The sequence below is a fragment of the Eschscholzia californica genome, unplaced genomic scaffold (genome assembly GCF_041429995.1).
Source record: "Eschscholzia californica isolate CP2 unplaced genomic scaffold, dmEscCali1.0.p SCAF_2, whole genome shotgun sequence".
Classification (NCBI taxonomy): domain Eukaryota; kingdom Viridiplantae; phylum Streptophyta; class Magnoliopsida; order Ranunculales; family Papaveraceae; genus Eschscholzia; species Eschscholzia californica.
The window spans coordinates 58030633-58043385 of record NW_028238309.1 but is presented as its reverse complement, the minus strand read 5'-3'; the positions used below and the strand labels follow the sequence as shown (position 1 = coordinate 58043385).

At 36.0% G+C, this 12753-nt stretch overlaps 1 protein-coding gene across 2 annotated transcripts; it reads left to right on the top strand.

Annotated features, from left to right (window-relative positions):
* Positions 1-7629: 7629 nt before the first annotated feature.
* Positions 7630-11699, top strand: LOC147559523 (putative protein phosphatase 2C 5). 2 transcript variants are annotated; one of them, XM_086661417.1, is made up of 9 exons: positions 7630-8024; positions 8234-8311; positions 8545-8804; positions 8901-9072; positions 9164-9381; positions 9503-9610; positions 9722-9847; positions 9947-10179; positions 11154-11699. In XM_086661417.1, exons 3-9 carry the CDS (start codon positions 8589-8591, stop codon positions 11374-11376), a joined length of 1296 nt encoding a protein of 431 aa, XP_086517543.1. In that variant the 5' UTR covers positions 7630-8024; positions 8234-8311; positions 8545-8588; the 3' UTR covers positions 11377-11699. The 2 variants fall into 2 exon arrangements, with proteins under 2 accessions (XP_086517543.1, XP_086517542.1); XM_086661416.1 differs by having other exon boundaries at positions 7678-8121.
* The last annotated feature ends 1054 nt before the right edge of the window (positions 11700-12753 follow it).

The window sequence follows — 12753 nt, the reverse complement described above, 5'->3', positions numbered from 1 at the left end:
AGCATCCATCTTTGTTTTGACCAAAGGAATACGTGCAAAACAAAGGCATCCGAACACACGTAAGTGGGAAAGATTCGGAGGAGTACCCATGAGGACTTCATGTGGTGATTTTCCTAAAAGGATGGGTGTTGGTAATTTATTAATGAGACAGACGGCGGTTAGAACGCATTCACCCCAAAAGGATAGAGGGAGGTGAGCTTGAAGGCGTAAAGAACGAGCCACCTCAAGAATGTGACGATGTTTTCGTTCAACAACCCCGTTTTGTTGGGGTGTGTGAGTACAACTACGTTGGTGGGTAATCCCTTTATCAAGAAACCAACTTTGTAGTGAATTATTCATGAATTCGGATCCATTGTCGGATCGAATTGTTTTAATGTTGCAATCGAATTGCGTATGAACGTAATTAAAAAAAAATTTAATTATCGTATTTGAGTCCGATTTTGAACCAATGAGAAATATCCAAGTACAACGAGAAAAATCGTCGACAAGGGTTAAGAAATAACGACACCCGGAGGTGGAAGGAACCGGAAAGGGACCCCATAAATCTACATGTATTAACTCAAATATATGAGAGGAGGAAGTAGTACTAGTAGGAAAAGGTAATCGACATTGTTTCGAAAGTGGACAAACTTCTCATGATACTTTATTTGATAAAAAACCAAAATTCATACATGGAAGCTTAGAATTAAAATATTGAAAACGGGAAAAAGAAGGATGGCCTAAACGTTTATGCCATAAAACAAAAGACTCATGACTAGAATTATCTCGAACTAAACTTGAAACCGAAAGGATGGGATGCTCCGTGCGAAGGAAGTAGAGGTCGTCGTGAAGACTACCATGCCCAATCTTTGTCCTCGTTGTTCGGTCCTGAAAAAGACATAAGTCATTATCAAACAAGACGGTACAACCAAGGGATTTAGAAACTTGAGATATAGATATGAGATTAAATTGAAAAGATGGAATATGAAGCACATCTTGTAAATAAAATCTATTTGAAAAATAGATAGAACCGATATGGTGCACCTTAACCCGTGAACCGTCGGGTAATCGAACGTATAGGTCGGGAGGTGCAATAGAATAAGAAGAAAAGCGAGAGAGAGTCGAACATATATGTTTAGCGGCTCCGGAATCAATAACCCAAGGGGGATGAAAAGAAGAGGTATACTTACCGGTGAGATTAACGAGTGGATCTTTGTTGAGACGGATAGAGGTTGTGGGTAGTTTGTGGTGATCTAATAAAGCCAAAACCGATTGGTATTGTTCCGGGGTGAGAGATGTTGCTGTAGGCACCCCCGGTCCTACTTGGTCCGTGACCGAAGCAGCCATCGGTTCTTGCCGAGCCCGGGTCCGGTTCCTTTGACCGTAATTAGGCGGGTATCCATGGATTTTGAAGCACGTTGAAACGTCATGGCCATGGATCCTGCAATTGTCACAATATGGTCGTGGTCGCTTGGTTCTTTGTTTATCCGATCCATCAACACGATTGTGATTATATGAGTTTGAACCAACGGCAAGGGCAGCAGTATTTGAGTCAATATTCATGGGAGTAACAAGGTTTTGTTGAACTTCTTCCTGTTTGATAAGTGAGTGGATACGAAGAATAGATGGGAAGGGTTCGATCAACAAAATTTGACTCCGAATTGATGAGAATCGGTCATTAAGACCTTGAAGAAATTCCATAGCTCTATCTTGGTTGGTTCTTTCTACCAAAGAGCGACCATGACCACATATACAAGGCTCGGTGATAAGCAAGGAATTGAGTTCATCTTGAAGAGCCTTGAGATGTGTAAAATACGTAGAAACGTCTAAATTCTCTTGTTTGAGACAAGAAATAGCTCTCTTTAATTGAAAGATTTTAGGAGCATTGGTTTGATGAAATCTATCAAAGAGATTTTTCCATATGTCGGATGCCGTCTCATCATATAATATTGATGATCGAAGAGGTGGGTCTACCGAATTAATAAGCCAACTAGAAACGAGATCGTTACATCTTCCCCATTGTTCTAATTCATTAGGATCGGTGGGTTTGTCGATGCTTCCGTCTACGAAACCTAGTTTGCCTTTTGCTCTTAAAGCTTTTGACATACCTCGAGACCATGAGTTGTAGTTATCACCGGTTAGAAGTGGTGTGATGACAATAGTGGTTGGAGAATCCGAATGGTGAACATCAAACGGGCCACCATTAGAAGTATAATGAACTTGAGTAGTTTCCGAAGTTGTTTCGGGAGTAGTCATGGTTTAAAAAAAAAAATTTGGCTCTTATACCATGTGAAAATATAAATACCTTGATGATTGTCACTCTCGGATGAAGCCGAGAGAGAGACTTGATTAATGTCTCGGTTATAACCGAGTAGGCACTCGAAGATGACGAGTGGAAGAAGATGAAGATGATCACACTCGGTGAAGCCGAGTGGGAGAAGAAGAAGATGAAGACTCGGTTGAAGCCGAGAGGGAGAGAGACAAGTTATTAGTGCTAGGGAAATACTTTGGTAAAATACCTTTTATTATTACACAATAACTTGATTGTACAATTATGTATGGTTATGTATATATAGGATACAAAAGAGGAAATTGAAAATAACTAAACTCTATAATGGTTATCTAATTATAATCCTAACTACTAAGGAATCCTAGTTGTAATAGGATTCCTATGGGACCAAGTCCACTCGGTTTGGCCGAGTGGAGTGGACCTTCCAACACTAGCGGCTACAACGATGCTTATGAGACCATTAGAAACACAAATAGTTTTGATTTCTTTCAAAAGATACAATGTTGTCCAATGTGCTTGATACTTTTGATTCCTTAGTCCATGAAGATAAGCAATGATATTAATGGAGTCACCAACAAAAATCACCTTTTTCAACCTTGAGGCTAGAGAATTAAAATATCATGCATGATACAGTTCTGCTAGCTAAACAAATCTACATAGAGATGGAGAAGTTTTAATGTGTATTTCGGTTAGTTCCCGTTGCTCCCGGAAAATCAGTTGTGTGATCCAACCATGTTTGGATTGAATCTGTTTATAAAAAGTGTCAATTGTTTGCTCTATTCAATTTGAAAGACTTGGTTAGCTTTTCAACAAAAAAAAAAAGACTTGGTTAGCCTTCTCAACTAGCATATGTTCATTATGGATGAAACTAATCAAATTTTTCCAAAAGTTGGTCGCTAAGATGATTCAGAAAAACAGATATACAATCCCACTCGATAATTGAGTTCCTAAATAATATATCATAAGCCAAAGAATCGCCTATATAATTACAATTTAATGATTTATATTTGAAAAAAAATTACAAGTTATTTGATAAAAGGAGAGCAAGTTTGGAGCTTATGTTATGGTTGTGATTTGTGAATGGTGTCCTATGGATTAAGATTAAGATTCCTATCAGACCTAGAAAAGGATCACAAGAATCTCCTTCTAAATCTACTTTTAGGACCACAGATCAATCTAACATGAGTTGAGTATACTATTGTTGCTAGTGTTTGTCTCTCCCTTGTATATCATATCACATTGCCAAGGTTTTTCGAGTTTTCTCGCTCGTTTATTTATCATATCACAGTATGAAGGTTCTAGGTGTCATACATATATCGTTCTCGTCACGTACTATTGATAGGCGTTCCTAACATTATCCACAACCACAAGTGGACTTTCCTAGCATGGTAATGTATCCAAAATGGATACAACAAGATATGACAACCTAGTAAAAAAACATTTCATCTAAACCACTCTATATATGTCAGATCCCTATTGAGTCAATACAATATGGTAGTTTCTCATTGATTCTATATGAAAACATAAATATTCCATCTCAGATAATGGCCCTGGACTGTCAATCCAGACCCTCACTCCAAATACAATATCGAGTAGGATTATGATGATGTCTTTATGTCAACTTCACCAGCTAGGAAGCACCAATTTCAAATGAGTGGCAACCCTAACTGGGTCCCTACTAACACATGGCCACATCATCAATGTCCTTAAAATTTCATCTTTATCTTTCTTTCTTTTCTCTTCCTAATCAAAGTCTTTGGAATTTTGATGTCTCATTTACAAATAATATTGATTTTCAACAAAAAAAAAAAACAAAAAATTATGAAATGAAATTAAAAGTTAAGAATAAATAAAATAAAAATTGGGACATATTGACAGCCTTTCATAAAGTTGAATTCATCAATTCTATAAACATATTACATAACTGCGAGTATGTTAGCTAGTAGATGACAAGTTCTATAAAATACTTCGCAATAGATTCTTAGCTTTTTCATTGAATTATAAAAATTAGGTTTATTTTCTGAAAAGCCTCTTATTTTGTGACCAACTTTCCGCGAAGTTCCCTTCTTTATCAAAAATATCCAGCAAGTCTCATTTTTTCAGTTAGCGTTAAATGGTTGTTACTCTCTCTCTCCTCCATCTCATCACCTCTTCTGCCACGTCATATTTCTCACCACCACCATCTTCTCCGATAGGATCGTCGGTCGGTCACCAGAATTTTTGACCGACTGGTAACCCTATCGGAGAAGATGATGAGGTGACGAGAAATATGACGTGAGAGAGAGAGATGATGAGATAGAAGAGAAAGAGTAACGAATATTTAACAATAACGAAAAAAGAGGTTTTCTATATATTTTTGATAAAGTAAAGAGGGTTCACGAGAAGCTGGTCACAAAAGAGCCTTGCGGAAAAAAACCTTAAAAATTAAGACAAGTTTTAACCAATATGGAAATTCAGGAAAGTAACATTTTACGAAGTTAGTTAACAAAATCAATTAAAATCTAAATTAAACAATAGTATGATTTATCACTACATATATATTTCTTAGCCATTGTCTGTGAGGAAAAGGAAGCCGCAGGTTGTTTTCATTACACAAATACTTTCCTAGTAATTTGGGCATAAAATATAACCATTTGGATGAGAGGATGACAGCTTTCAAAAGAAACATATGAGAATTGGTCCATTGTCATGAATCATGAATGCCAACTAAAGTTTTCAAAAAGAACTCTTTTATTATTTATAAAAATATATAATTAAAGAAATAATATTAGTTTACCTAATCACAATTAATTTAATAAAAGTAGGTCCTAACTATGAACAAATGAGATGGGGACCCATGAAAACAAAGAACATTTCAATGGATTTAATTATTATTTATATTTCTTAAGAACATGCAAATCCTTTTCTCTAAAGAAAATCATACATTGTTTGACAAATCTAATTAGTGATGCACATGCCTTGAGATAATAACAACCCATTATTATTAGGAAATGATTTTATCTAAATTGAAATAGTATTCTTTGCTAGCTTTTTTTGTTGAAAAAATATCTCTTGCTAGCTGTGGTGCCGGATAATGTTATTCTCACTATAATCTTATTAAAAAAAATAGTACATTAATTTAGATAGGCTAGATTAGCAATCCCATTGTTTTCTACACCATTAAAATTAACTGGACTAAATTCTTAGTTACTAGATCATTCTTCTCCAATGTAAAAGCATATTCAATCGGACACTGAAGAGAAATCTACAAATCATGGTCATCAAATGTCAATTAAATTTTTTTCTTGAATGTCAAAATAGAAAATAATTCTCTTTAATACATACATCGCTCTTAAATTCAATCAGAAATAACTAGTTACAAATAAAAATTTTGTTCGTTTGGATTTTAGAGTGCAACTCAGATAAACTCAAGAAGACACTCTAAGAGCATCTCCAATGCAATGCTCAAAAATTTCTATTTGCCATATGTGTCAAGTTCCAATTGAGATTCTCACTCTTAAGTGGCGAAAATAGAGATCTTCAATAATTTTGTGTCCACAATGCAAAACTCCAAAATTGTGTTTATTTACTTATGTGACATTGTTATTTTAGTAAAGAAATATGGTTATTTCTCAAATAGCCCCCAACTTTTGTGATCGTTTTCCTGCCTACCCCTTACTTTATCAAAAATACCCAGATGATCTTTTTTTCAGATTCCGTTATAAAACCGTTAACCAGTCCTCATTTCTCCCTCCTCCATCTCATCACCTCTCTTTGCCACCTAACCTTCTCACCACCTCATCGTCTTCACCGGCGAAGGTCGCTTGCCGGCGACCTTCAAACATTAAAAAAAAATTAATTAATTTTTTTCCTCTTTCTCTATCTAAATTTTTTTTTATTTTTTTTTCAAAAAAAATCTCTCCTCTCTCTAGATCTAGTGAACCAGATCTGGTTCACTAGATCTAGAGAGAGGAGAGATTTTAAAAAGAAATTAGAGAGAGAAAGGGGAGAGAGATAAAAATTATTATTATTATTTATGTTTGAAGGTCTCCGGCCGAAAAATTGACCGGTCGGCGACCTTCGTCGGCGAAGACGATGAGGTGGCGAGAAGGTTAGGTGGGAGAGAGAGGTGATAAGATGGAGGAGAGAGAAATGATGACTGGTTAACGGTGTTATAACAGAATCTGAAAAAGGAGTCATCTGGGTATTTTTGATAAAGTAAGGGGCTAGGCAGGAAGCTGGTCACAAAGTTGGGGGTATTTGGGACAGAGGGAGTAGTTAAAATTCAAATATTGATTAGTTGGACAACTAAAGATATCTAAAGAGTACACTATAAAAATAGAGGGACAACTAGTGATATCTCAAGAGGACACTTTAGAAATAGAGTGTTTCTAGAGTGCCCTCTTGAGATATACTGTCCTCTCATCTCCAAAGTTCAGGCGATTTTACCATTTCAATGCAAAAATTTATTTTTGGCCTATGTTTGCAGCAAGGTCTCCCAAACAAAATAATCTAACGTGTGGAGAAAATATTAAATTATTACCATACTAGTGGAATTGGCATTTGGACATTACTATCACTTTTGTTTTTTTTGTTAAGGATTTGGACATTACTATTATTTATTTTTTTTTTTTGCAAAGACCTTCCTACTACTTCTACTAGTTTTGTTTTTACAAAAATTCAGTTCAAAAGTGGCTAGTAATTTTCCTCTATTTCGATAACAACAGTTACTACAATTTTTGTTAACAGCGGGTAGCTCAGCTGGTCAGTACATCTATTTCGTAATGCGGTGGTCAGTGCATCTATTTCGTAATGCGGAGGTCTGAGGTTCGATCTCATAAAAGTGTAAATCCAAAAATATTGAATTTGGGTATAAATAAAGTAGTTTATGTGGGCTTTAGACCATGTAAGTTGTCGGTTTTTAAGACATTTAATTTGTCGAGTTTTAGACCAGTAGTAATTCGACAGTTATCGTGTCTATCACATAGTATCGATATCAATGCCTTTGTAATGACTTAGTCAATATTAAAAAAGATTACCACAATTTCTTAAAGGTCTAGCAGACTAGCACAACAAAGTTAAATTTACCAGTAGGTCACTTTGGTGCAAATCAATTCAATATTAGATTTATGTGCGCAAGAATACCACCCATATCACCCAGATTATTGTCGCGGTGTTTCTCACAAAATTAACCCTAAAATACGATCTATTTTAAAATTTAATGTAGAAGAGCTATTAAAACTAAAAAGTTCAGTAACAGACCTTCGTAAATTGCTATCTAGTTTACCACCCTTATTAGATCACACCAAATAATGCAGTGTCTGACTAATTACAGAAATCACAATTAGCCGAATAACAATTGTGATTATAGAACTGTCAGTGTCCATCAGACACGATATATACCTTGGTAATTTTATACAACAAAAACATTTAGAGTAACAACAAAATCTCTTTAAGATGATAAAGATGTTCAATGAAATCATTCAAGTGTACTAAATAAATCTCTACCCATCTTATTTAGTAAATTAACCACTAATTCTAAACAATGATATCAATCAATTACTACTAAACTCAACTCTTTCTCACCCTCCAAAACCACTATATTCTCTCTCTCTCTCTCTCTCTCTCTCTCTCTCTTTCTCTCTCTCTATTTCTCCTCTTTCTTTTGTAAAAGGCGCTTTCTTTTTTCCTAGTATTTGTCCCCGCGTTTTTTTCCATTTTCACACCCTTTTCCAGTCGAATTTTTGTGAAGAAAGTAGTAATAAGATCAGGACTCGTGAGTCTCTTTCTCTCTTCTATTTCACTCTGTAGTCTTTATTATTGTTTTTTTCCATTCAGTTTTCCCTCTTTCTCTCTCTCTCTCTAAAATCTTTGTAAGAATATTACTTATGATGACTTCTTTCTCAATCATCTCTCTTGTGTTTTTTCTTTTCTTGTTCGGATCGAGCTTGGATTCTAATCAATCAAGTGTTTTTATTCTTGCAGAAACTGAATGTTAGGTTTCTGATCTCCTCTACTACACAGATCGAGCAAGGATTTCTTTTTCATATTTTTACTTTTCAGGTTAGGGTTTCTAAACCTAATCCCAAATTTTGTACTTTTTTGGTGCATTTTGTTTGACAGTTTCTAGGGTTCTTTCTATTTTTGTCTAAGAATTAGTGTTAAAGAAGAATTTAGATTTGAATTATTTGGTGTTAGATCTGTATAGTATGGGAATGTGAAATCTTTTTGTTCAGATTGTAATGAGGAAATTGTTTAAATAAGTGGTTTTATGAGATTCATTTGGATGGATTTAGGTTTTCGAATTCGAAGGGGTTTAGAAAATGTTGGTAAGACATAGATGAAAATGAGCCGTTCAGAAGTTTCAGTTATGAGGCCTCCTCTAGTTCCTCTTGCTACCTTGATAGGTAGAGAACTGAGGAGTGAGAAAGCTGAGAAACCTTCAGTTAGGTGTGGACAAGCTGCTCTTGCTAAGAAAGGGGAAGATTATTTTCTGATCAAACTAGATTGCCAGAGGATCCCTGGGAACGCATCAACGTCTTTTTCGGTTTTTGCGGTAATTTCTCTTTTAATTGTCTTTCGAGATCAAATTTTTATAGTTTTAGTACTTCAAATTAGATTGATAAATTTTTAATTTTTTGTTGGGATATAGATCTTTGATGGGCACAATGGTATCTCCGCTGCTATATTTGTTAAAGAAAATCTGTTAAGTCATGTTATGAGTGCAATTCCTCAAGGCATTGGTAGAGACGAGTGGCTTCAAGCGCTTCCGCAAGCTTTAGTTGCTGGTTTTGTGAAAACAGACATAGAATTTCAGAGAAAAGGCAAGCACTACCGACAAGTTTTCATGTTTTTTCTGTCTCCTTTTTTGTATATTTTTAGAGTTTCAAGTGTTCGTGTTGAATATGGTTACAGGAGAGACTTCTGGAACAACTGTTACCCTTGTTGTGATTGATGGGTGGACTGTGACGGTTGCATCTGTGGGAGATTCTCGATGCATATTGGACACCCAGGGAGGAAATGTTTCAGTTTTAACAGTTGACCACCGGCTAGAAGAGAATGTTGAAGAGAGAGAACGTGTTACTGCTAGTGGTGGTGAAGTTGGAAGACTTAATATATTTGGGGGAAATGAGGTAAACAGAAATGAAAACGTAAATGATCTTTGCTGAAATGATTTATGCTTCCAACTTCAAAGCTTTCTTAGCAATTAGCCATCTCCTGTTCCTAATCAATGATAGCTTATTTGATTCATAGGTTGGACCCCTCCGTTGCTGGCCTGGTGGATTATGTCTTTCTCGGTCAATTGGTGATATGGATGTGGGGGAGTTCATTGTCCCAGTTCCACATGTTAAGCAAGTGAAGGCGAGTCCTATGGCTAAAGCTCTCACAAGTCATACATCTTTATTGTTCGATGCTGTCCTTTTAACTTATAATATTAGTTCCTAACTTTTCAACATGGTATTCTGTTTCTAGCTTTCAAATGCCGGGGGACGGTTAATAATTGCTTCGGACGGTATCTGGGATGCTTTATCATCTGAGATGGCTGCGAAGGCTTGCCGAGGGTTACCTGCAGAACTTGCTGCAAAGCTGGTTGTGAAGGTGATCTTTAACTTTAGTTTATTACGATCTCATTTCCAATAGTTCAAGTCATAACTCTCGAGGCCCGTTTCCGACTGATATCTTTTCATGATGTTGTAGGAAGCTCTGAGAACAAGAGGTTTGAAAGACGACACAACCTGCTTAGTTGTTGACATCATTCCACCCGATCATTCTGTTTTGCCTCCAACACCTAGAAAGAAACAAAATATGCTTAGTTCCATTATATTTGGCAAGAAATCTCAGAATTCCGTCAATAAATTGGCTAATAAGCTGTCAGCTGTTGGAGTTGTTGAAGATCTATTTGAAGAGGGTTCTGCAATGCTTTCAGAAAGGTATGCATATCCTACATATTGATTTATGTGTTCTAGGCCTCAGTTATCCTTTTCAGTTTAGTCTTGTGAATGACACTATTCATCCATGAAGCCACGTATCTTAAGTCACATTAGTTTATCATCGTTGAATATAATGATTGTATCCCAATCTGATGGCTTATTACCAAATTATCCTATTCTGATTCGTTTATTTGGGCGGTATTCTTAGGTTTACTAGTAATATGCTTGCATTATTTCGATACGGGTGCTCGAATGTGGTGATCACAGTATTTATTTTTTTCCTTTTACACTTCAGGTCTAATTCGTTCTAGTAGTATTTTAGATGCACTTGCAAATCTTTTTCTGATGCATGTCTTAAAAAATGGACTAATCTGACTATGGTTGTGACTGAAATACATGTTGTCTGTTCTGTTTACGGGTTCATCTTTCCTTCATTAGAGAACCTTGAAGAACTTTCTTAGTTACCTCCTAGTCTTTTAAGCTTTATAGATGTTTAGTAGTTAGGAAAACATAATCGAACTCGAAGGATCTGGAAACTATATCTTAGACTTAGTAAAACTTCCAAGGAACTTGGTCAACTCTTCTACTGAGATTGATTTTTGATGAACGAACTTGTCAACGTTCTTGTATCACTGAGGGAGAAATGGGGTTCTGTTCATTTCGCTTTTTCTCTTGGCCTCTTAGCCTCTGCCTTTCATGAGGAAACAGGGAAGAACATCAAATGATGAGTCTGACTGAAACTTATTTTGGAAATCTATTACACAAGTTTGTTTTCTCATTCTTTCGTAATTTCACTTTATTTTCCCAGAGGAAGGCAATGAAATACGTAATTGCTTCTTATTTCAACAACTGGTTTTCCACATCAGTTTCATTGACTAAGCTCACTATATGCATATGATTTTATTTTCATGCAGAAATTAGTTATTCTCCCAGCCAATTACAAGCTGCTAACTTTCATTCTATTGAAATTTTAGGTTGGGCAAGGACTTCCCCTGGAAAACAAACTCCGGGCTATTACGGTGTGCCGTTTGCCAAGTGGATCAACCTCCTAGTGAAGGTATTACTGTTAACTCTGGACCTTTTTTCTCGGCCACATCGAGCCCGTGGGAAGGCCCATTCCTCTGCACCAATTGCCGGAAGAAGAAAGATGCCATGGAAGGAAAACGACCATGTCGATCAACTTCATTGACCACTTAGCCAAAAATATCTCACAAGTAATATTATTTATCTATTTTTTCACTCCGGCAGTGTGAGCTTGCTTGTTTTCATTTCCGGTGCTAATTTACGTAGAAGTAGTTGTTTTTATGGGGTCTGTGAAGTTTGTGTCGATCCTGTTTTAGTTATTATTAATCTACTGAGTGAAAAAAGAACAGAGACCAACATACTCTCTCTCACATATATCTATATATATATATGTATGAATTATATGTGTGTTTTGGATTTGCTAACAACTTGAATTTGTAAACATTTGATGACATAATGATATTTTATAGTGTAGAAATCTCTTCTACATTTAACTATTATTGTCGTAGGCTCAGTTAGGTTTGATCTTCCATCGTTTCAGTGGTTAAATAATTACCTTTTATGTGAATCTAATTTTATCGACTTTTGAACATTTAATCCCATTTTTGGTTGAATTGCATTTTAGGTTTGGAGTTGATCAAAGTGATGGAGTTTATTTTGTTGATCCTACAGCAGTTAGTAACTTGTTTGGATGCTAGGCTGTAGATATTTTTTCTTTCTTTCTTTCTTGTCGATCTTGGAAGATATTCGAATATCGACATACGTTCATCAACCAACTGTGGAGACTCTATGGTTGAAATCAATTAAGGCTAAAATTCAAGAAAAGATAAAGACCCATGCTAGATCTATCACTTGATCTTGATATGCTCTCCAACTCTTGGTGGATCTTGACAGTCCGTTGGTGAAGTGGTTTCAGTTGTTGAATGTTTCTGAATATCTCCCTGAAGTTCTTGAGTATCTCCGAATATCTTCTAAAAGTCGTGGGCAATTAATGTAGTACAATAGAGGAACTCTTGAACTAATGGGGTAGCACCACTCGTTAATAAGTTCGGTAGTTACCCACAAAAACACTCTAAGAAGTAGCTTCAAAGAACACCACACATGAAGTTTAGGTAAATTTTTTAAGAACTAAGCCACTTGGCGAGTATTACAACTTACATGAGAGAGAAGAGGTGATATACGACCGTATTCGCCAAGTCATTTTTTTGACCGTATTCGTAGGATGGACTCACTTTTTGGTCCAAACACATTATTTTTTGTTGTTGACATGATACAAAAGCCAATTGGCCGATCATAATTTACAGATGGCACCGACAAAACTTGAATAAGAAAATGGTTTGCCGTCTCATTTGTAGTGAAACTACGGCTTGTTAGGTTGTGTGTTGGAGGGTCATAAATTTGTGGCAGATTTAAATTGAAATGGGGCGCCTATAACCGTAATGAGGGGCGCCAACCCCCCTTATTTTGCCAGATGGGTACCTCGATTGTGTTAAGAATAAGGAATGTATGTCCTTGCAACAAAATAAAGGAATGTCTTTCTGATGCATGTTC